We start from the raw sequence: 25,692 nt of genomic DNA, 5'->3' as shown, positions 1-25,692 counted from the left end.
TCTCAAGTGGGTGTTGCTGCGTGTTTGAAAGTCTTATTCCAGCCCTGAATTCATAGTGATGCTGCTAAAGACACATGTTTTCTTCCTCGTCTCTCTTACAATGACTAACAATATATAGCTTTTTCAGTGTAACAATTAATTAATGAGGCATCAGTCATTAAAATGGTTATAACAAAGATGGGAAATTATGTTCAATAGAAAGCGGGGACATATGAAAGGATTACATAGCACAATGCCACTCCTTTACTTCCTGTACCAGAGGCAGCCAAAGCATTCTTACCTGTGCTTTGATCCGTGCTAAGGTATGCAGAGACAAAGTCAAGTACGTTCCAATTAAACAGGGAGACCATAATTAAGTCATGGTATGGATAATTTGCCCTCAAACCGATAGATTTCACACGCACAACCGTTCACGTGTCATTGCTTTTGGCACCAAATCAAAATGGACTGGGTGCTTTCATGTAGGTGCTGAGAGTAGCTGTTGGGCTTTATCACCGTCACACATATGCACAAGATAATTAGATCTGATGAATAAGTCCACACACACAGTGTCAAAACACTCACTACAGCCTATGGCATCGTCTAGGCCATGCTTTAGTTAGGCTGTAAGAGGTCAGGAAGCAGTCGGCAGTTAGTGCTGTCATCTGTTCACAGAACTGGAAGACTATTGCATTTCCTATCTTTGTGAGATAAACGAGATGTAGATATTGCAATTTGCAATTATTGACAGTAGTGACACCCCATTTTAGACACTCGCACACAAACACAATGACATATTTTGTCATTAACTCAAGTATGTGTAAGGTTGTGTGTGTTTTAGATTTCCTGATCGATTTAAAGCATGCACATACTGTACGTGTCCACAAATAAGTGCTTGTTTCCTCTCTTTAATCGGACCACTACTTTTCAAAGACTGAAATAACTTAAACACTAATCAAAGAATTGAGAAGGAATTTGGTGCATTCATGGTACATACAGGATACAACCTACTGACTTCAATGATCCATGTAGTTTCATCCAGCAGCACCATGATATTAAGAGTTTTTACTTTAACAATTCTCAGCTATTCTATGGATTGCTATTTAGTAAAGATGTCCATGGTGCCCACAGGGTGTATCCTAATACCTTGGGTGATCCCTTGACCTTTGTTTAGCACCACGAGTAAGTCATCCATAATACTTGCAAGGAAATGTCTCAACTTTATAATAGATTTGTACAACATTTGGTACAGACCGTCAGGGTTCCGAGGCAACATACCCTCCAGAATTTAGTAATCCCAATGCCATAATGTTTCAATATCATTCACATCAGTACCCCTTCAGATTTGTCCAGTACTTGACCAATTACCTGTGTGACATCCCCATCAGCCTCAGCTGTGCTAAGTATTCATTGCTAATAAGCACATGCTTCACGGAACTGATAGGGACAAAATGTGTAAATTATCACACCTGCCAAATCCAGGCATGTTAACATTATCATTATGAGCATGTTAGCGTGCTGACATCAACATTTAGCTCGAGAGACCACTGTGCTTAAGTAGAGCCTCACAGAGCTGTTAGTATGTCTGCAGACTTTAGTCTTGTTTATGTATAATGCATTTTGCCTTCAAACTATCCAGACTCTGGTAGTTGGAGGCTGATAAGGGACTTATTTCAAGAAGAATAACAAAATATGACCATAGATCTTTGAAGTCTAAGATCTCTTTCAGTTGTTGGCAGAGATGTTATAGATATTTCACTTGACTGCTTACTGTATAAAGAACCAGCACATTTGTTCACATTCCACTTGCAACATATACTGTACTTGCAGTACAGTGCAACGCAGTGCAGTGCTATCCAGCTCTCATATTTAATGCTCTTCAAGTTATCTGACTTATTGACTAAATTGGCCATGAATGTTGTTAGAGAGATGCATAACACATGAACAGCTTTCCCATTCCTTTATCTGAAAATGTAATTTGTGTCCGTGTGAAATGATAACATCCCATGCTTCAAATGCTATCAGAGCCGATATGAATTTTGCCACGATTCTTTGAGAAGTTCTGAATAGCTTTTTCAGGAAAAAGAGACAATATTCCCATTCCTCTTGGTTAATTACCATATAAAACGTTCAGCTACTGATTATCTGATTGCGACGGCAAAGTGGTTTGAGGAAAATGTCATTACATTTCAGAAAAATTTAAAATTCCACATGTGATAAGATGGAACAGTCATTTGTCACTCCACAACGGATAATGCACTTTTCTTCGGTGTGAAACACCATTGAAAATGAGAGATGAAAGACTCTCTTTCATACATTTAATGTGCTACAGACCTGGTATTTTGTTAAACACTTGAAGCAGCTGTCGAAGCAGCTGATTGAAGTGCAAATTCAGTCTTGATAATCATGCTTTTGCAGATTTAGCCATTTAATGTTTATCTTATCCTTATCTCACATCACAGTATCAAGGCACGTAGAAAGCTGGTGGGATTTACAAAGTCTGAAAGGAAGGAAAGCAAAGCAGTGTAAGAGACTCCCCGCACCTACCCCCCAACCTCAGTTTTCCTTGAACTGGTGTGACCTGAAGCACACATTACCCCTTCCTTCCCTCCACATCTCATCAAAGCTCCTGCCGTCTTTGCCAGGCCTTACATCTGAGAGACAGAGACCACAGAAACGGCTTCCCAGGGAGAGTGGGTGGCTCAGTGACACAAACTCAGTGCAGATTATGAATAAATCCACATTTCACACAATGGCTTTTGCGGGTTGAACAGCCAAGTTGACACCCAACTGTTTCTTGTCACCCCCAGCAGCCTAGTTTCTTTTTTAAATTGAAATAAGAGAACAAAATAATGAGTACTTGCTTTGTTATTGATACAATATTTAATATAGACTCTGTTTTGTGTTCAGTTGATGTTTTAATTTCCCTAGTCAGACAGAAACCAGGAGCTTTCATCAAAATGTCTTTTGTGAGAGGCAAACAGTGTTTGGTGTGGCAGCTCATGTGTGCTGTGAAGTAGAAAAATAGTTAAAGAAGCCAGCCTTGGGGTAAATAGAAGCTAACCCAATTGTTGTGTCATGATTTTAAAAACCCTCGGCCCCTTCTATAAGGTATGTCACTTTTACTGTTGTTTCCTCCTTGTTTTGTTTGATTTATAGTATTGAAAGTCCTTTCCCACTGCCTTCTGCAGACTCCTCATGCTTGTGGAACCAGTTTGCCTGCTCGAAGAACAAATGCATAGCCAAACAATGGCTATGCGATGGCGAGAACGACTGTGAGGATGGCCTTGATGAGAGCGTGCAGATATGCGGTAGGTCTCCCTTTCAGATGTCTGGAGTAGTCTGCTGTGGATGTAAAAGGTCACATGCGTTGCATAACTCAATGTGTTCACTGTTACAGAGCTAAAAAACAAATGGACAAAAATAAAACAATCTCAATAAGACAACAAATGAGTCCGCAGGCCTTTCTGATGATCCAAGTAGGCACTGAGGCTAATAGATTTCTCATCAACCGAGACCCAAGGGGCACAGCTTTTTTTTTTCAATGGGCAAATGAGTTGTGTACGTAATGAATTCTGAAATAAAATAAAAACAATCCAACCACAACAAAGTGACAAACATTGCTGTGAACATTTGTTGCATAATTGGATTGCAATGGGATGTGGAGGAAATATGAATGCAATTGCCCAAAGGTTTCCATTTCATAAAAAAAAGAAGATATGCATTTGGCTAGACATGCCTAATTGGACTACTGTATTTACCTTTATAGCTAAGTGTGTTTTCCCTTTTTAAGCTCTAATATAAAAGTTCAGTATTGCTGACTTACAGAACGCAAGCACAACATTGATTTATAAAACAGCACAATCATTATTTCTTAGCATGCACAAGGGGAACTGCATCTCCCTCTGAAACCAGAGCCCAGTCTGCTCTGATTGGTTAGCGGGCCAGCTCGGGATTTGTCAACTGTTAAGAGATTTCCCACCCCTTAGCCTATCACATACAATGTGTCAGAGTGCTAGCCAATAGAAGTGTGAGAGTTGCATAGTGACAGAAAGGCTGCAGGTTATGTGATGTGATGTCACTATGTAACGGGTGTAAAACAGGAGTTGTGGGAGGGAGGGGTGTGTGTGAGAAAATCTTTACTGGAGGATACTTTGGGATTTTAGCTTTTGCAGACCCTTTAAATGCACAAAAGCATATAGCACACACTACAGGATACACACGTCATATTGATGCCTATACCTTTATTTGTAACAGAGTATTTTAACAGCATGGTATTGCTACTTTCACTTGAGTAATTCTTCCATCTCTGCTCCCATGTGGGTTCAAAATCTATTGCGGTTACAGATAAATATTAAAGTACTATCCTAACAAGTAAAAAGGAATATGCTTTGGTTAGGTATACCCTGTACATATGTTTCTCTGTGGTATGTTTGACTTATTGTGTTGGGAATGTGGTCTTGTTTTCCTCTCAGGCTCAGTGACATGTGCTCCTGGGCTGTTCAGCTGCCCTGGGTCATATGCCTGTGTTCCAAAACGCTGGCTCTGTGATGGCGAAAGGGACTGCCCCGATGGGAGCGATGAACTGTCTGCAGCTGGCTGCGGTAAACTCTAGTTTTACATATTGATATTCTCTCTGCAGTAACAAAAAAATATAATGTAATCCCAGGATTCCCCCCAAAAAAGGCATTGTTGCTTGGTTTCATAACCAAAACATTAACATTTTACTGTCAAAAATAGAAAACACTTAACACCTACTGGACTGTAAATGATTTTGCCTATTTTTATTTTGAGCAAGAAAAGAAAACAAGTATATTGTAGGAAAAGAGCACAAAAGAAGTTCTTGGAAAACTGCAGTCTTTTCTAAGGGGTGTATTCTTGATCGCCTTCCACAAAGTGGTCCTGGACAATTCAAACGTAATAGTTATCTCTATTATTTTTTTTATTCAATAGTGGAGGAACAATTTCAATCACAGAGAAAATAATAAAAGCATAAGGCTCACAAAAGTTGACATTTTACACAGAGTGGAAGCTTACCATGTTCAGAAAAAAAGTGTATCTGTTGATTAGCCTCTTGAAACCATTTATGTTCATCCATTAGCACCAAACAACACATGTGATGACAGCTCGTTTCGCTGCCGCAACAAAGCGTGCATCCCCCAGCGATTCGTCTGCGACCATGATGACGACTGTGGAGATGGGTCAGATGAATCAGTGGAATGTGGTTTGTATTTTTATTTTGCTCTCTTGCTTGCTTACTCCAATGGTATATGAATCTTTCTTTTTTCCAATAAGTTGTACTAGAGAGTTTCCTAACCCAGAATTGGTAGACATATTATTTTCAATGGTTTTGAACTCTGCACATTCACACTGTATACCTCAAGAAAATTATTTTTCTATGGTCGGAGACAGTTTTTAAAAGGAATTAAAAGATTAAGTGAATAAAGGTCGAATGGACCATGCAAGTGGGACCAAAAATAAAATGTGGTTCAAACATGAGTGGCACGATTGTGTTACATGAAGTACGTGACTTTGATTGTGGGACGCCTTTTTACTCAGTGGTTAGATATGCTGGTTTGACTCCCGATTTGGGAACATTTCGGGCAATTTCGTCCCCCTCTCAACACTTGGTCCCTAATAAAGGCACTCTACGGCCCAATTAAAACAAAAATAATAATAATAATAATAATAATTTTGATTCATTGTGCATTGATTTGATAAGAAACAGTACATTACCATGCAAAATAATGGTAATTGGTCGAAACAGTTTTATTCAGTTATTGTATTCCCCGTACCTTTGCCAGTTATCAATGCTAAAATATGAGATGCCAAAAGATTGATTGAAATGATGGTGATTATCTGTATTTCATTTAAAAACATTTTTCACAGAATGTAGGTTATAACGTGGGCTGATGAAACATTTATGCTCTGCTTGAAATACTGTCCAATGCAGCTGTGCACACCATTACACCTCCAAATGGCTTGATTTTTAATCAGCAATGATTTTACAATATATTCTCTGAGGGGGCTTCATTGAAATATTAACAATGGCAGTGAAAAAGCTTATTTTCACTATGAGCACTTAATTATGTTCCACCCTCAACTGAAGCTGTGTCAGTCCCAGGGTAACTTGATGAAAAACATCTATCTTTCTTACTTCAGTGTACCGCTCCTGTGGATCAGAAGAATTTCGCTGCGGGGACGGCCGCTGTCTCCTCAGCTCTCAGTGGGAGTGTGACGGCTATGCAGACTGTCCCGACCACTCTGACGAACTGCCTCTGAACCTCAAATGTCTGGCCGCAGGTAAGACTGCTGCTTGGCTTGCTTCTGGAATCCCTTCATCAGTGTCACCAGCAGTATTACTCGCCCAGCAAACTGGTGGGGACATGTGGCAGATACAAAAGGCGCTATAACCGGGAGAGCTATCTTGAAATGTCAAAAACATTCCCGCAACTTTTATGATAAATGACTGGGCGTTGTGCCAGTGACAGTCATATCTTGCTCTTTTCAGGAAGCTTGTGCAACGGCTCCTTCTACATGTGCTCCAATGGACGCTGCATCTCTGAGGGGAACCTCTGTGATGGCAGAGATGATTGTGGAGACAGGTCAGATGAGAGGAACTGTAATGTTAAAGAATGCTTGAACCGACGAATCAGTGGGTGCACGCAGGACTGCCAAGATCTTCCTGTGGGATACAAGGTAAATGACCAGTGGACTAGTCACGCTTCAGTTGCTCCAAAGTACATTCCTCCTCTGAATCACTTGCTGGCTACAGCCTTATTCCTCCAGTAAAAGCTGAAAATACAACCATTTTCCGAACCAGCTTTGAGCTTGTTACTGTGGTTTAGTTCAAAAGCAAGCTACCTCCCAAATGCAAACTCTGTGACCCCACTGTGTTAAATTGTAGACACGAGTCACTTAATGTGACCTACTTCCCACAGTGTGACTTGCAACATAATATGCAGATTTAAAGAAAAGTACCACAGAATTCATACTGATCTATAGTTCAAAGCTCTTGCATCATTAGCAGAAGGTGGGCATTAATGATGTCTTATTAATAATAAATCAAGCCTTACTTTGCACATAATTGAAGAGATGAAAATGGTCAGAGCATATATAGGTTAAACTTGTTGCTTTTTGAATAACCTTGAATGCTGTTAAAGGAGTCTGATGATATGCCAGCTTGTGTCTGCGCTGCCTCATGGTGCCGGGCCATTGTGCCATGCCTGGCATTGGTGGCATGTGATGATAGGAATGAATCCAGGTCAAGGCCACATTCACTGGAGAACTCCATTGGCTGCACTTTTATCATCCTGCAGCAGTTTATATCTCGTCTCTGTATTACCCCTCTCTCACTCCTCCATAATATGGTGCTCACTGCATCAGAAAACTGGTGGAAATCACAGAAACCCTCTCCTTCCTGTCATGTCAGGGGCAGAGCTGCACAGGGAGCACATCAATGCAGACCCTTAGCTCATCCATTGGTGGCCTGAACAGGAAGATCAGCAGAAAGGCCCTCAAGGTTATAACTGTGGATAAGAAAGGGATTTGCTCTGGGTCCATAGCAGCTGATACAAGCACTTTGAGTGATTTGGGGTGGGGGGGGGGCTCTGGTCACTGAAATGCGATGGATTTTTGAGCAAGGGTACACTGTGTATCAAAGCTTTGATGTCATGTTTGGATGCAAGGGTTTGAGACATTTTCCAGTGCTGACCTGCATTCCTTTGAGGCAAAGGTACTGGAGTCTGAAATAAATTGTCCGTTGAAAATGACTTAAAAAATCAAGCATGTAGAGGTGCACTGCTTGAATAACATGGCTACAATAAAGCTTGTACAAAGAAAAAACTGGAATGGTTTGTTTTATAATAATTATTTAAAATAAAGAAAGGCTCTCATCTTCCATTCCCGAAATTCATGATCAAGTCTCAGTAACAATTAACCCTAACCCTAACCAAGCATTAGTAGTTACTCTTTATAACTTGGGAACTGAGTGTCCAATTAACTGGCAATCTTAGTCTACATGGTGCTTTTTTGCCTCCCTGAACATGCCAGTCTTGGTCCAGAGTTTTTTCAACCTTCCCTTAACCAGATATCAAAAGCATTTTCAATATCTTTTAGAATGGGGGGTCAGTGACCGCTATATCAGAGGAACAATGTATAAATGCGAAACGTCCGACACTTAACAGTAGGAGGAGACTAGGATGGACACCAGCTTTTATGACTCTATCACTCAGCATTCTGGAGTTATATGCAGATCATCCCTTATTGTACTGTATGGGCAGCCAATGAAAGCTACATCAAAGGAATAAGTTATACGCGCCAAACTCGAGAGAAGGGTGGAGACAAACACATACGCCAAATTTCCTGACTCACAATTCGGGAGTAATATGACGATCATCATGGTTTTGACCCCTAAACCCTAACATTTGTTGTGTTTTATATGTCATCAGTGTAAATGCTGGCCTGGTTTCCACCTAAAGGATGATGGGAAGACGTGTGTGGATGTTGACGAATGCTCCACTACCCTTCCTTGTAGCCAGCGCTGCATCAACACTTACGGCTCTTACAAATGCTTGTGTGTGGATGGCTATGAAGCCTTGGAGCGAAACCCCAATACATGCAAGGCCCTGACAGGTCAGTCGCTCTTTTTTATCTCTACACTTGCATAATTCCAGTGAGTTACTGCATATTCCTCTGGTCCTCTAACGCTGCATGTTCCTCATTTCAGCTGAAGAGCCTTTTCTCATTATGGCGGACCACCATGAGATCAGGAAGCTGAGCGTCGATGGCTCAAATTACACCATCTTGAAACAGGTAAGCACTTTCTGCATCACCGCCATAGTGCCTGTAGGGAAATTAAACACAGGGTAGATGAGTCTTCACCATTATCAGATTGACATACTGCTTAGAGGCATCAACAGATTGATATTGAAATGACTATGTTGTCCTCTATATGTTTCATTTCTAAATTACCGTGCTTCTTGTACCAAGTTTGTCAGATATATATATTTAAACACACATTTCACGTTGCGTTCACACCAGCCTTGCTTGGTACGGTTGAATCGAACCCTGGAGCGTTTCAGCCTTTGGTGCGGTTCATTTGGGTTGGTGTGAGCACAGTCCGAAACCTCTAAACGGACTATGATCTGCCTAAGAGAGGTGGTCTGGGAATGCTTGCTAGTGAACTCTGGAGTGGCTCATCGCTGGTGTGAACGCTGTCCGAACCAGAACATATGAAGCGCTTTTTTTACACTTAATTTCATGTTCTGGTTACTGGAGGAGAAGTTAGCAAGTTGTGGCTTGCTTTTTTATCCAGGCTGTGTATACAGTAGCCTATGGGTCATGCTTTCATTCATTCTGAAATCATTAATTTATTCATGTTGAGACATAAACAAATATAAACACAAGCTAGGCAATTTTTGCTTTTGTGACTGCTTACTTAACTCGTCCCCTGTGTACAGCGAAAATGCTATGGTACAATCTCATCAGAACCACCTGTCGCTGTTGAAACATCCTCCTTACTGCAGAACGTCTCTCATTATATGTGTTGTAATGTTTTTAACGCACATTGTCTGATTATATAATCATGTGCCGTCCACTAGAGCCTATTGATATGCTCTCCAGATTAACAGCAGTATGGAAATAGCCTGCTGATGCTCCACGGGATGGGATTTACACATTTAATGACTGACCTATTGTTGAGCAGCATTTATGTGCACATGGCTTTTGTTTACAGTGTATAGTCCGTTTGAGGTTTGCCTGTGTGAACACAAATCACACATTCTCAAAAATGAGACAATGTAACAAACTTGCTTCTGGTGCGCTCAAAAGAAGCACACTGTTAGGTGTGAATGCGACCTAAGAAGCATCTGACAATATAAAATCTTGAAGTTACACCTTTTAGTGCAAATAATGCCTTTTCTCAAACAATAGATTTAGTTTTCAGGTAAAATTAAATCAAATCATATTTTCTTTGTATAGCCCATCACAATACACGTTTCTCAGGGGGCATTACAGATCAACAAACATGAGTGACAATGTAAAAATAAAAAAATCAATTACATATAATTACAAGATCTAATGTAAAATACAAATAAAATGAAGTAAAAAAAAATGGCAAATACGGCAAAATAAAATACTAATAATAAATTAATATAGAAATATAAAATAAAACTCTATAGAATATATGACCCATAAGGATGTTCGAGGCAAGCCTGAAACCATCCTTAACTATAGGCCTTATTAAAAAGGAAGGACTTACTGTTAAATGTGGGAACGCTGTCTGCCTCCCTATTATAAATTGGTAAAAATGTTAAAAATCTAGAATCCATTCATAGGTGATTAAAACCCTCATCCTCAAGGAGCTATTTCCCCAACCCCCTGATTGGCTGAGAGTAAAATCACCCTATAGAGGACCCTGTGGAAAAGCTATTTCAATCATTCCTACGTGTCATCGCTGCTGCTCATGGCGATGCTTGAATCTGACTGTTGATTATCACAAATGGTTGGCTGTGATTTACTGTACATCAGCCTTGGGGTATCCTGCAGTCTCCTCTCACAGCTGTATTAACCTCCTGACTCCATGTACTCTAGTGTATGTATCGGAGTTCTCATCAGCCACAACTCACTTTAATCACTGCGTGTTAGCGTTAATGGAAGCTAGAGAGGGAAATATGCAGATGGCTTTACTAAGTGGTGGTGGATACTTTACTGACCTCATATCACTTTACCACACCATTAGAACCCCCTGTTCAGATGATATGTTCATGATATTAGGTATGGTTTATGAATTACTATGGCTGTAAGCATAAATGTGACCAACACACGTCTATGGCAATAATATTATACTCCTCCTACACTTTGTTTAAACACATTTGGTGTGTTTACTTTTGTTGTCTTACTATTGTTTTGCTTTTGGTTAATTAATTGGATTACCCACAGATTGTATATATATCTCACAACATCGGCGGAAAAGGGGGAAAAAATCACACAGGATTTGAGTTGATAGGTGAATTTGTTGTTGGCCGCTTGTGGTTTCACTGTTAGTTTCGGTAATAACACACAGTTTGTAGTTGATATAAACTTAACACAAAAAGTAAGGATATTTGTGTTTGGTAGATTATTTCTTTGATGTAACAATGCTTCTTGGCAATTCATCTTATACTGTTGGAAGCCTCTTTTTTTACCTTTCATATGGTGCCACATTTGTGAGCAACATGCACTTGTTGGAGGAGCAGCAGAGCTGAGTATTTGGGTTGCGCCCATGAAAAACGTGACAAATCTCCTCTGCCAATGCCAAACTGAAGCCAATCTCCGGTCTCGTACGGCCGCCAGGACGCCTGCCTTGACTGCCTTTCACTGTCAGGCTTGCACTGGAACCTCAACATGTGGAAAAACATTATGTTCAGTGATGAGTCCAGATTCTGCCTACAGCACTTAGATCGCAGGGTCACAGTGTGGAGAAGGCACAGAGAACTTTGCTGATTGCTGCACTGATAGAGTAGGAGTGGAGAGGAGGGAATGGCCTGCCTGCAGTCCTGACCTCGACCCCATTGAACACCTGTGGGATCAGCTGTCCATGCCAGAGTGACCCACACAACCACATTGACTGACTTGGGACAAATACTGGTTGAAAAATGGTATGGCAGCAGCATGTGACCAGTCTGGGGACCATCATGAGGAGGAGAGGCAGTTGTGGCTGTGTATGGTTCTTCCACACGCTACTCTGCTGCTGTTGCCAATATGTCTTGTATCATCAGACTTCAATCATCCAATCCACCAAACAACCCCAAAAGAGTCAACAGCAAAAAAAAAAGCTGTTTGGCATTGGCAGAGGAGATTTGTCACATTTTTCATGGGTGCAACCCACATACTCAGCTTTGCTCCTCCTCCCACAAATGCATGTTCCTCACAAAGGTGTCACTATGTGAAAGGAACAGGCTTTCCGACAGTATAAGATTTATTGCCAAGAAGCATTGTTACAACAAAGTAATAAGCTGCCAAACGCAAATGTCCTTACTTTTGTGTTAAGTTTAGATAGGTCTATTACAGCAAACATAAGGGTTTGTGGTCCATGGATGGATGGATGGATGGATGGATGGATGGATGGATGGATGGATGGATGGATGGATGGATGGATAAAACGTCAGAATGTTAGTTATAACTGAGAATCATGTAGTTTTAAATCACCGGTAGCCAGAAAAAGAAGTTCCCCCAGGATCCTTTGCAGCCTGTCTGTGAGGGTGTTGATGATCTGATGAAGATATCTCATTTCACTTGTCAGATTATCTGACACCTTTTGTCTGCACCCACAGTGAAAGACAGCAGGGTGGGGGCAATTGTTTTGTGAGCAGCTCCATCTGACTGACAGTGGGGTCAGGTGAGCATGACAGAGAAGGGAAGTACCTCACTCTCCTGCTTTGATAGGACTTCAACTTCCCGGAGAACTGGAGGCTTCACTGGCTCTTCAAATGCTCTGTATTGCTGAAAGCATTACAACCTATGGGGAACCCTCCTAAATCAATAGTGCTTGTGCTGTAAATAACACAACACAAACAGAAACGTTGGAAGTTAGGCTTGTTTTTTCTATGTTTCTCATCATGTTAGCATATCCACCTTTAGGAATATCAAATGTTTTATTAATGTTGACCTCCATGTATTGGTTTGGATTTAACTTGTTCATCTACAAAATGGGTGCTGGAACATTCTCTTACTGTTACTTTGAAATAAAACTGTCATTTTTATATATTTGTGTTTTCTGTCTTCTCTGTATTCCTCAGGGCCTCAACAACATCATCCACATAGACTTCGACTACAAGAAGGAATTCATCTATTGGGTGGACTCAACTAGGCCAAATGGTCGAAAAATCAACAGGATGCGCCTCAATGGGAGTGACCTGAAGGTACCACGGTGTTTAGTTGCTCTGACTGCATGCCATATGGTGCCTAGTGCCATTTTACCCAAGATTCATTAGCTGTACTTTACTTGTTTGTCACAATTATTTTATCTTTCTTTGCTCTCACCAGTTTTTTGCTAATTTATTTTAATCACTAACATGCATTGTAAAGATGAGTCATCGGTTTAAGTATGGCAAACCATATGTTAAGTGGCTCATTATCACTGCTTAGCAGAAGATAGGCGCCCTTTTTCCTTTTATACAGTCAACATAATGAATTTGTTCTGTGGGCAGCCAACGGCCTGTTAGCCTAACAACAATGAATGTGCGCCAGTGATGATAGGAATATCATCAATGGCTTTTGGATAAATATAATAAGCACAATGACACAATGGAGCTCTGTGGTGTAATTTACAAGGTTTTGTCAGGGTCATGGGATCGGAGCCCAGACACAGGGGACACTGGGAGAACACCTGCTGGGCCCCCGTCCCACCTCTCATTAGCATTGGTGCGTTGGGGATATTAGGCTCATTCAGCTCAATTACTTCCACAGTCTGGGTTTGAGCCACTGCCACAGCTTAGCAAGAGGACAAACTGTCTGAGACACAGATCGCGAAGCTTCTCACTTCGGGTTAATTAAAAGAGCAACTAATATCCATTGCTATGTGTATAGGATTGCCATGATAGAGAAACTATTTGGTCGCAGAGAGTAGTTCTGAGGCTTTTTTTCTGTGCCAAGATAGGAGTTTAATTGGACCAGGACGGATATTAATTGAATTCAATGGCTTAATCAAAACTATGTAGTGAAACCTAGATTTTTATCCTTTTTTTCTTTATTTCTACTCTTTTTATCTTGTGTTGCACTGTGCCATGTGGGGTGAATGATTATTTAAGTTAAACTTCAGTGATGTCACAGATGGTATTTTGCATTTGATAGCGGAAGGAACATAAGCACTGGGTCATTGATGACTGGTTTTAATTCTATAATATATATTTATTAAAAGCAAGTAAATCATGTCGCAAAATACATTTTCTTTGTGTTAAAACACTTAACATTGATGAAATAATATAAGACAAAATGATTGATTGAACTTCTCTATTCTGTTTTAAATGTTACCTTGAAATGAAAAAGGTTGAGAGAGAACTTTCAAGATCAAAACATAAAGACCAAATTAATCTGGAGTTTGATCGGTCAGCCACATCCAAATGTTGACGTTCGTCTCAGTTAACCTTCAGTGCCACATTAAACAATGTCTTTGATCAACAGTGAGATTTTACGGATAAAGAAGAAGAACTTTATGCGAGTATCAACTCTTTTTTGCCCGAGGAGGCAGTTGTGATTGAAAATACTTCCCAAAGTGTCCCTTTAGTGACTGTTTTAAGTTCAGTCGTGTCCAAATTACCGCTTCGGGGACAGCCAAGTCTATTGCCAAGACTATATATCCTCTCGCAAATGATGACAGAAAGGGCCTCAAAGCACATCGTGTTCCTTAATGACAGATTGCATGGTTGCTGGCATTTTTTCTTCTTTTTGTAAAAAGGGGGTTTTAATGATGTTAGCTTTATCTGCCAGCTGGCACAATGGTTGTTTATTCTGAACAACTGCTTTTTCAGACTTCACAGGCTAGGCGGTCCTGGGGATATTGATAGAGTTCCCAGACAGTTTCTAGATTGTATTTACACCAGTTAAATACTTTCACTTATATTTGAACTTAATCTCTGTCTGAGATTAGCGCAGTGACATGAGAAATTATTTTTCAAAGGAGAGTGTGTCTGCTGCTTTCCATCCTAGCTGCTTTAATAACATAATTAGCATTCACACTGAAATACTCAAGCAAAGAGTACTTTTTGTTTCCAGTTAACCAACTTTTTCTTATGCAATAAACATTTCTACACCACCATTTATTTATTTACAACTGATAACATTTGCAATGAGGTGGGTGAAGTGGTCACAGCGCAGTATGGCACAAAAAATGGTTTAGTGCACATTCAATTTAGATTGTTTTACTCAGATCTATATAGAAGTGCATATCAAAATACAATTTGTATGTGATTAATAGTCACTACAAGTCTGTACTAAGTGAGACTAATTATATTCTTATATCCTCTATCTGTAGCCCCTTATTTAACAAGGTATGCATAATTATGGGTGAAGCTACACTGTTGCCTTATTTTTAATTGCGTAATTCTTAAAACACAAGTGCACCAACTTCACACAAGACTACAAAAAAACAATAAATTGGATTATGGCAGGCTTCACCCAATTCCTGATCTCAACAAACATGACATAACACTCAACTTCCACCAAAACTGTAGCTCCAACTCATCTCATGCATTTTGTAAGTGGCTCAAATGAGGAAGTAAAGAAAACACAAAGAACATATTCATTGTAGGATCAAAGATACTTAACATATTCCTTTTTTAGAGATATGAAATATACACTAAAGCAAATCACAATTGACAGTGTATTCTGTTTTATGTCTCACTTACTTAACAACAAAGCTCAGTTTCTGGTCTGCAGTACCCTTTAGCAGCTTTTCACAGAGGAAATGCATTTGTAGCCATTATCGTTCAGTTGTACATTGTGTGTCAAAGGTGAACACATTAAAGAACCACCTGTCCTTGAATGCCATCTTTTTCTTCAAAATTCTTGACATTCATTAACGGACAAATGTATAGCAATTGACAAACCTACATACTTAAACTGATCTTCCTTTGCTTGTGTTACTAGGTAGTCCACAAAACGGCAGTACCCAGCGCCTTAGCAGTGGATTGGATTGGGAAAAATCTGTACTGGTGCGATGCAGAAAGGAAAACAATGGAAGTTTCAAAAGCCAATGGTCTCTACCCAACTATCCTGATCAGTTCTGGCCTCAATAGCCCCACAGATCTAGCTCTGGACCCACAGACAGGGTAAGCTTATTACCACAACTGTAAAGCTCACCTTAGAGTTTCCTTAATATGGATTGATTTCACAGCTTGAGGGAGAACACAGATATACTTGCTACTTTCAGATGGTTAACCTGAAAACTGTTAGATCCGTCTCATTTGATGTTTTTCAACTTTTGTCAAAATGAATCTCAATTCCTATCACATTCCGCCCGCTGGAGAATGTAGCTCTTTGATCTGCGCTGTACTTTTGACTAGGTACGTGTTCTGGGTAGACTGCTGCGAACCCCCCCTACATCGGCCGTATTGGCATGGATGGCCGAGGGCAAACGGTTATCGTTGACACGGAGATCTATAGCCCTACTGCCCTCACTATCGATTACACCAACAAGAGGCTCTACTGGGCAGACGACAACCACATCCTTCTTGCCAACATGGATGGCACCCAAAGACGCAAAGGTGAGACTAAGGTGGTACATCTGTCTGTTAAACACTAGTCTGGAGCCGGCAGCTAGTTAGCTTCCTTAGCAAAGATGTTCGCTCTAATTGCTCCAACTCTTAGTTTAAGAAGAAATATGATGCTCATTTTCAGGTTCATATTTGTATTTTGTGCCTCTACTGTGACATTTTGACATGCTGTAATGTCTATAAAGGTCTGTTATTTTCTCATACTGCCTGTGCTGCAGCACTTCTTTTCAGCCCTTGTCTGAAACCAGAGCCCAGTCTGCTCTGATTGGTTAGCTAGTGGGTTATGTTGTGATTGGTCAACCCCTCAGAGTTTTCACACCCCTTAGCATATCAGATACAATGTGTTGGAGCGCTAGCCAATAGAAGCTGAAGTGTTACATAGTGATGTCACTTTGTTACGGAAGTTAACAAAATACTCCAATGGAGGTATTTCAGGCAATGTGTGGGGGAGAAACACCCTCTGTACTGAACTTTGAGATTCAAGGTTCAAGGTTTTTTTATTGTCATGTGCAAAGTAGCTACAGTGTTGTTATGGCAATGAGAATCTTAGGTCCCGAGCTCCTCCAACAATGCAACATAATATATATAGGACATAAGACTAAATAAGAACTCAAAATAATAATAGTCCAAATTTCTAGCCTTTACCATTTACATGTACATAAACCTAATTAACACAGGAAAGCCTCTTTAAAGCTGTGCTGTGGATGTTAAACTGTGATGTGCATAGTTGGATTTAAAGTATTAATAGTGTTTATGTCACTAAATGTTGGACAATTGAAAATGTCCCAGAGTCTGGATAAATTAGTGTGTGTGGAGGTGACTAATTGGAAGTTGGAACGCTTGCTGGAGTTAATTCTCAAGGAAATGGTTTATGTAAGTGCTGAATTGACTACAAAAAAGAACTTAATTGAATCTTCCCTTGGCCATTTGTCCCTCTCCAGTGTCCTACGATCACATCCAAGGGGTAATGGCTCTGACTTTGTTCGAGGACTTTGTCTATTGGACGGACGGTAAGTCCAAATCACTTCGGCGTGCTCATAAGACGACTGGCGCTCAAGGGATGGAGCTGCTCAACTCCTGGCAGGCCATCAAATCCATCAAGGTCTACCACTCCCTGCGCCAGCCCGAAGGTACGGAGTCCATCTGGCACTATCCTCCCATGCTGAGCAGTTGTTGCCGAGTTTTGAGAAGGAAAGTCTTTGTGTTACTTAGTTTTAATCTCTGTGTCCTTCTGTACAGTACACAAGCACCAGTGTCAGATTGCGAACGGAGGATGCAGCCACCTGTGTCTTCTGTCTCCCGGTGGGGAACACAAATGTGCCTGTCCCACTAATTTTTACTTGGCTGCTGACAACAAGACATGTCTCTCCAACTGCACTTCCAGTCAGGTCAGCCAACTCCCCCTCCCACTTCCTGCTTCTGTTTGTCCATGTTTTTTCTTGTTTCTTTCCCCCGTGGCCAAATTGCTTCACACTCGTATTCTTATCTCTTCAGACATATACTCCAAGAAAATGGTTGTATATTGATTTGGACTTTGGCTTTGAAGAATGTTGAAGCTTAAACGTGTCAAATATTCATGTTGACCTCAAATTCTTTATTTATTTTTCTACTTTCAGTTTCGCTGTGGGACAGATGAGTGTATCCCTTTTTGGTGGAAGTGTGACACTGTGGACGACTGTGGGGATGGATCGGATGAACCGACAGACTGCCGTGAGTGCCATGTTGTTCAAAGTGTTGGCTTTCAAACAATACTTATGTGTACCAGAACACTTCAAGGTAATATTTGAGGGATATTATTATTGAGTTGGAACTGTGTTTCTGTCTTTGCTAGTTTATATTGTTAGCATTTAATGGCCTTTACACAATGCCTTGTACTGATCTACAGTATATACTGTAACCTCAGAAAACGTTATGATCTCTTCCAACAGCGGAATTCAAATGTCAGCCTGGGCGTTTCCAGTGCGGTACTGGCCTGTGTGCTCTTCCTCCATTTATCTGTGATGGGGAGAACGACTGTGGTGACAACTCAGATGAAGCTAACTGTGGTAAGGATCTAGCAACTATAGCTCTTTAATTAACTAAGAAAATCTAATTGGTTATTTTCAATCTTTCTTTAAATGTCATTTAATACTCCTTCCTTTTTTGCTGTGCTGTTTCTGCATTTGCCAGAAACCATTCTAGCTTGCAGAATCAATTAAACCGCGCGCCCAGTGCTGTCATGTCTTTTGTTATTTTTGATGGTGATGGTACAATTAAGTGCTAAAACAATCAGTCTACGAATTAATGAGTTGATCACCAGGAAATGAATAATGACTACTTTTAATAATTGTTTGGAAATCAATTAATTGTTGGAATAATTTATCAAGTACAATTGAATGATTGGGTGTCGGGTTCTTTTTCATACAAAACAAGCTATTTCAAAATGTCACCATGAGTTCTAAGGACATCTTGAACATTACATTTTCCATTAATTGGAAAGAGAAGGTTAAAAAATATTCAATGATGAGTTTTGTAAATAGCTGAAGCCTTATCCGTATTGAATTCAAATAAAATAAAACATTCAAAAAGTAAACACTGTATGTTTAAAACACCTTTAAAAGTGAATGTATTAGCTTTTCATAAACTGGCTATGTTGCAGGATGAATCACTAGCAGCCAGTAAATGCTTTGCTTTGTCTGGACATCCCAGCATTTCTTATTGATGCAACGTTCCGTTGCTCCTGCCCATTTTCTCTTTCAGAGACATACATCTGTCTGTCTGGCCAGTTCAAGTGCACCAGGAAACAGAAATGCATCCCTCTTAACCTGCGCTGCAACGGTCAGGACGACTGCGGAGACGGAGAGGACGAGACAGACTGCCGTAAGGCTCTGCATTATTACTTTCAGACTCATAGACTTCGAAATGGCTTTTAGACTGGGTCGCTCATGAATATATACCTGTTTGATCAACCTGTCCCGACAATACAGCAAAAGTCACACAAAAAACACAGCTACTATTTTAAGATTTGTTTTTAGACTTAGAAATAACTGGTGAGATGTATAAATCTATTGGTTATTATTGTTATTATTATTATTATTATTTATTTTCTATTTTATTATTATTTTGAAGTCGTGAACAGAAAACAAGTAATTCCTCAAATTAGAATCAAAGTATTTTATTTTATTTTACACTTTTAATTGATTGACCTAGTTACTTAACAGATGCACTTGTGCCCATACCTACATTGACAGATAAGTAAATACATAATAAGTCAACTCTAATGTTAGATTATTTATTTTTTTTGTATCTAGTTGATAACGATATATCATCTTAATCGTAATTATAACATGTTAGATTTATTTTTATGCTCAAACAATACATGACGAAATGTTCATTAACTATTCCAAAGGCGGCCCTTGTTTTGGCCTGTTCCTGTGAAAAGGGATTAGTTATTGAATCGCACAGAGGATAAGACCAGATTTCCTCTGCCCTGATGTAACTCATCAGAATATCACAGCCCATTCAAGTCTTTCAGGATGCTGTGATTTGTCTTGCATGGGATTGCGAGCGGGGTCAGAGTGGGGGGAGAGGATGCAAGTTGTAAGGAGGGGGAAAGAGAGACTTTAAAAAAAGGACTTTAATTAAAGTGAAGCTAATTACTTCACCCCTTCCTAGACTCCCACAATGATTGGATGTGGTTTGGAATGCACTTTTGGAATGAGCACTACACCACTGAAATTAAGATGCTATCTGTAACATGTGAGGTTTTTTAATAGGCAGCACAACAACTAGTTGCTATAATAAAACACTGAACAGGTATGTTAGTGTTTTGGGAGATTAATGGCTGCTCATAGACTCTTATATTTATACCTTTTCCAAAAAGTTCAAATCCTCTCTCTGCTTACAGCTGAAAGCACCTGCTCCCCAGACCAGTTCCAGTGCAAGGCCTCTATGCACTGCATCTCCAAACTCTGGGTTTGTGATGAGGACCCCGACTGCGCAGATGGGTCAGACGAGGCTAATTGCGGTGAGTTGTGGGAACCCACTTAACCATAAATCACAGCACTTCACGTCATTTTCAGCTAAAGGGGGGAAGGATCTGATTGAATCGGAATTAATTTTACACTTGGCTTCACTCTGATCCGTCTCCAGCCTTCAACGTGTTCTCAGCGCCTCATCTGTTGAAGTTTGGAGATAGAACCCCATGAAGGACAGCTGTTCGCTTTTGTCGATAAGAGCTCAGCGTTATGATCTCAGTTTGCTCGGAGTGTAACCTCACAAAATACACACAAAATAAAACAAAACAACATTATTGTAATGTCAGGGCACATTTGGGAACGTTTTCTCTTGAGAAAGAAAAAAAACGTTTAAGGACTTTTAATCAGGGCTGTTTTAGCTTGAAATGCCTCTTAACAATGAATTACTAGTTTCACTCCACAAAAATGCTAATCCCCGTTGCTTAGTTTTAATGTTTAGCAAAAACACAACAACACAAAATTATTCTTTATTCATGAAGTCAGTCATAATAAACGTAGTTCTGGGCATTGAACATAACTTTTTAATTGCGGGATTTTCCTTGATTAATCGCAATATTGTGCTCACAATTCAATAATGAATTAAAAAAATAAGTTTTGCGCACTTTTAAGATAAAAGTACTGCTATATGAAGAAAAGTGGAAAAACATTTGGTTTGCAAACACTTTAAACAACTAAGGTGCTTTTTAACATATTTAAAATATATATTTTAAATCTCAATTTAGACATTAATTCATGTAATCAAATAAAAAAAAAAAACTTTGCAGTGGTTCCAAATATGTATGGTTCTACCAACTCGGCCGTCTGGAAGAGATTCAAAATGTCCATGTAAAAGTTTGGTACCGTCCTCCATTTTTCTGTCCCCGCCAGTTCTTTTTTCTCTTTCGGTACATCCGAGTGCTGCAGCAGTCTCAGACCTGCCCCCTATGCTCTCGTTGGTTGAGATGCGTGATGACACCCGTCCTAAGCCAATATTGATCAACATCCCACCCCTTCTGTGACACATGGTTTGTCGGTATGTGTATTCAGAGTGAGTGAGCAACAGACTTTCAAAATAATCATATTATAGTTTTTGTTAAATAATGTTACTTTAGCACAGAATATCTTTATGCCTGCACAAACATGGGGCAAATAACTCAACTATTTCTGATAGTGTTGTCAGTTAATTCGGCTTGCACAAGATTGCAATTTTAGTATTATGAACGCTTTGATGTTTGATGCTTCAAACCTCTAGATTCCTTTGTTATTTGACGTCGGTTTCATGTGACTGTTTTGCTGCCGCTTAAATGTCACTTAACTCGAGAGGACCCTGATGTAACATTGAGTAAATGTTTATCCCACTTTAATACATTTTTTCTGATGTTTGACTTTAGCCCCTCAAACTGTGTTATCTGCAGTGTCATCCTGTAATTCATCACCTATAAAGTTTTCACCAGATCAGAGCCCTCTAAAGAGATAATGCTGCTTTAGAGCTACTTTATTTTCTCTTTGAATTACCTCGGACAGTTTAAGGAAGTTTTGCTTGTTAGCACCGTAATGAGCTCTAGCTTAGCGGGGAAATATTACTCTTTTTTTCTTGTTTCACATCTTTTATATGCAGTTAGTGACTGAGATGCCTCCTAATGAATTGCCGCCTTGTATCCTCGGCTGCTGCGCTCAGCTTTCCCTCCTGATTCTCTCCTCCTGCTGTCGTGTTGGAAAGAGATCCAGGCAGAATCCGCCATCCTCCCCTTATGACGCATCTATTCCCTAACTGATAACAGCGTTACCTTGGCTATTAACCATGATGATGTCTGCGCTGAAATTAATTTTTAAAGGAAGGCTCAGTTTGGCTTTGAATAATTCTGAAGTAGCATTGCTGGAGTAAATATAAAAAGCATCTGTTTCTTTTTTAAGTGAGTCCACCTCTAGGCCAGTAATGACTTACGAATTATATACTTCAGACCCTTCACACACATTCACCATAAATCCCAAGCAGGGTCACTTTAAACAGCATGAACAGCAAATAAATAAGATTACCTTTACTATTCCTTGAGGGGAAAATCATTTATTCACTCTGGTTTATTACACAGTTGTGACCCGAAATACACACATGCACAAACAGTACCTATAGACATGCACTAATGGAGAGGTGGCAGAACCAAGGAGCTGCCAGTGGAACATGATTTGGTGCCTTGCTCAAGTAGGCATACTGACACCTCTCCAGCTATCAATCCGCACCCTTATCCTCTCGGGACTTGAACCGCTGACCCTGTTCCCAAGTCAAGTTCAAACAAACTGAGCTACTTGCAAGTCGAAACTGACACCAAAGTCGAAACACAGTAAGACTCCTAAATGCCATTTATTGAACCACAGGAGTGACATATTATAGACCTTTTTAAGATTTACAGCTGCTGTGGCTCAGAATGTAAAGCAAATTGGAAAGTTGGCGGTTTCATCCCTAGCCCTTGCAATCAACATGTCAATGTCACAAGATACATACCCCACAGTCCATTTACCATTCAGTCTGATCATCAGGGTTAGTATTATAAGTAAGAAGCTGTACCTCGGTGTTAATCCAAGTCTCCAACTGGCCAATGTACTTTCAGTTTATATGTTTTAATCTGTTTTGTTTTTTTTGCTTTTCTCATAATGAGAGGGAACTTTTCTTTGGAAACTGTATAGATCCTTGTGCTTGTTTAAACATGTTGGCAAGTATCTGGTCCTTTTAGGAAACACATTTTTCTGAATATTTTTTTTAACTAATACTTTTACAAATACATACCATCAAAGACAAAGAAGGTATGGTATGATATAGACTGATACAGAACTAAATTGCTGCCACTGTGTTAAAGCGATGGCAATGAAAAATATCAATACACCACATACAGTATGTACTGGTCTTGTTGTCACTAATAGGAGGCTAAAACAGAAACACTTTTGGGTCACGGTATAGATAAAATCAAAAATCAAATACCTCAGTGTTTGTTGTGTTCTGAGATTTTTTCTGTTGTTTTTTTCGAAGAAAGCTCAATTTTGCCAGCTCCTTGTCACAAACTGTGTTGAGGATGATTGCGAGCACAGTCAGGTATTTCATCTTACTGTGTGTTAGCCTCTGGAGTGCGTACTCTGTTTTGAACTCTGTGTCAGACTTGCTTAGGGAAACCCTGAGGAAACGATGATTACACGTAGAAAATATGGTAGCTTGCGCGCCATTAATATTCATGCTCTTTGAAGCCATTTTCATCTTTGTGTTTGTTTGCTCCTGGTGAAAAAGATGAAAAGACCTGCGGACCTCATGAATTCCGCTGTGAGAATAACAACTGCATCCCGGACCACTGGAGGTGTGACAGCCAGAATGACTGCGGAGACAATTCAGACGAGGAGAACTGCAGTGAGTACCCGACTCCTTCACTTTCTGGCAGCTCAGTTCGTTCTTTTATATACACTATTGATGTTCTACACTGAAGAATTGGGTTTCTTAGAAGACACCTGAGAGCCCCACCCACCACCACAACAAGCTCTATGTCTCTCACACACACCTATGTTTCTGTGGCTAATGTTTCCCACTATCTACTAGGCAAGACAAAACTCTTGTTATTTGCACTTTTTCTTGTTCTGATAATAATGAGACTCAGACTCCTGAGCTCTTGATACCATCTCTCCTCTGCAATTCACCCTAGTAATATTCCCTTTTCATATATATTCATGCTCACTTTTTAGAAGAAACACTTTTATTTACTTGTGAAATGACACCTCGTTAAATTTCATATATTTTGCGCATTGTACGTGTGTATGTGCGTGTTTGCCTTGACTTCATGTGTGCATGCCTATTGTGTGTTCCTGCTGAGTATGCATCATTTACGTGATTTATAAGGCACTCATTTTCCATACCTATTAATGTCACATAAATGCAAATAAAAGCCAGTCAAGTGGTGGATGGTGAAGGAATAAGCCGGTGGACCCCGCAGACTGTGCAGAGGCTGCAAATCAGATTTCTTTGCTGCAATGCCTGCTGGGACTCTCTGTTGCAGCACAACTCATAACACACACCCTGGGTTAGCTAACGGTTCTTGATAACAAGGGGGAGGGCCCAGACATTGAATGTGATGCAGCTGTTTAGCTGTGCCCTAATATTCTCCTCAGGGACACACTTGCACTAAATGGCTGAAGCTTTTTGGCTTCGGAGAGTGTGTTGCCCCCCTCCATTGTGAGAGCGGCCTTGAATGTATTTACATCTTGATCAGCTTAGCTCCTCAACTCCTAATATAAAATGACTCTAATTAGCTAAAAGGATGGTTTTGCCAACACAGAACATTTGGCCGATCACTGCACCGGGGGATGTATGTTTTGTTATGTATTTTTCTGGAAAAAATAATCCATTTGGCAAGATTTTATATCTGTTTTTTTTTTTTCTCAACTTAGAGCCAGTCACCTGCAACCACAAGGACTTTGCCTGCGCTAACGGAGACTGCATCTCGTCCAGATTTCGCTGCGACGGGGACTATGACTGTCTGGATAATTCAGATGAGGCCAGTGTTTGAGATATGTGTAACACTTATTTATAAATCAAGGGAGGAAGGTAAACCCACAAGTGGTGCTAATGAGGCACAGATATGAACAAGACGCTAAATTAGGAATAAAATACTGCACACTTCAAAAATGGCTCCAAACGAAGAACCCTTTTAGAGGACCAGTGTGAAGGAATCGGGGAGTTACAGCCAGAAACAGAATATAATATTCATAACTATGTTTTCATTAGTGCATAACTCCTAAGAATTGTTGATTGGATCCGCAGAATCTTACATGTTTCCCACATCTCCTTCAGTCCTTCCAAATCTAGGATGCATTCAGACATGCTGGAAATCATGTAAGGAGATAGGATACAAGGAAATGTATTTTCTGAGAAATTAGATGTACTTTTCACTGATGTGTCACATGAAGAAACCTCTGTTTACAATGACAGCTGGATCGGCCGGCAGCATCACTACCAATACATTCACACCACCTGCCAAATTCTGTACATTTCTATGTCATGTAATGCACACACAGGTTAGAAAACACATCAGTTAATCCTCAGAGATACTTCTTTGATCTTCACTCCTCAGAGCCGAAATCAAAGCTTTTAGACAGAATTCAAGATGGCAGACATGAATGACCTTTGGTTAAGCCACGATCAGGGAGCGTGGAAATATAAAGCCCTTATAATATACATAAAGCGCATTTCCTCAATACAGGGTCTGCCATGTTTCTACAGTAGGATTGATAAAACCAAAATCTGGTTCTAGAGAGGGTCTCGTAATTTGTATTACCGTTGGGCCACCATAATATCCCAACTAGCTTTTAAAGGGAGGGGTAACAGAGGGATATTCATTATTCTGCAATCTCACAGCTAGACGCCAATAAATCCTACTCTATGGACCTTTTTATCGCACATTAATATGTCAGACATTTTGCCGTTCCTGTTA

At 40.0% G+C, this 25,692-nt stretch overlaps 1 protein-coding gene across 1 annotated transcript in view; it reads left to right on the top strand.

The window, feature by feature from the left end:
* LOC134867416 (low-density lipoprotein receptor-related protein 1B-like) overlaps window positions 1-25,692 on the top strand; it is a 265,089-nt gene that overhangs the window by 201,289 nt on the left and 38,108 nt on the right. The window contains 19 exon segments of the mRNA XM_063887959.1: window positions 3,171-3,290; window positions 4,455-4,583; window positions 5,081-5,203; window positions 6,142-6,282; window positions 6,491-6,678; window positions 8,430-8,613; window positions 8,708-8,793; window positions 12,759-12,881; window positions 15,607-15,788; window positions 16,023-16,050; window positions 16,052-16,223; window positions 17,174-17,362; window positions 17,472-17,620; window positions 17,849-17,942; window positions 18,161-18,277; window positions 18,972-19,091; window positions 20,119-20,238; window positions 23,502-23,618; window positions 24,650-24,756. Coding sequence (XP_063744029.1) covers window positions 3,171-3,290; window positions 4,455-4,583; window positions 5,081-5,203; window positions 6,142-6,282; window positions 6,491-6,678; window positions 8,430-8,613; window positions 8,708-8,793; window positions 12,759-12,881; window positions 15,607-15,788; window positions 16,023-16,050; window positions 16,052-16,223; window positions 17,174-17,362; window positions 17,472-17,620; window positions 17,849-17,942; window positions 18,161-18,277; window positions 18,972-19,091; window positions 20,119-20,238; window positions 23,502-23,618; window positions 24,650-24,756 — 2,489 coding nt within the window.

Source organism: Eleginops maclovinus, chromosome 7, assembly GCF_036324505.1.
Source record: "Eleginops maclovinus isolate JMC-PN-2008 ecotype Puerto Natales chromosome 7, JC_Emac_rtc_rv5, whole genome shotgun sequence".
NCBI lineage: Eukaryota > Metazoa > Chordata > Actinopteri > Perciformes > Eleginopidae > Eleginops > Eleginops maclovinus.
The sequence above is the reverse complement of the archived record's forward strand: the minus strand, read 5'-3'. Positions and strand labels throughout refer to the sequence as shown.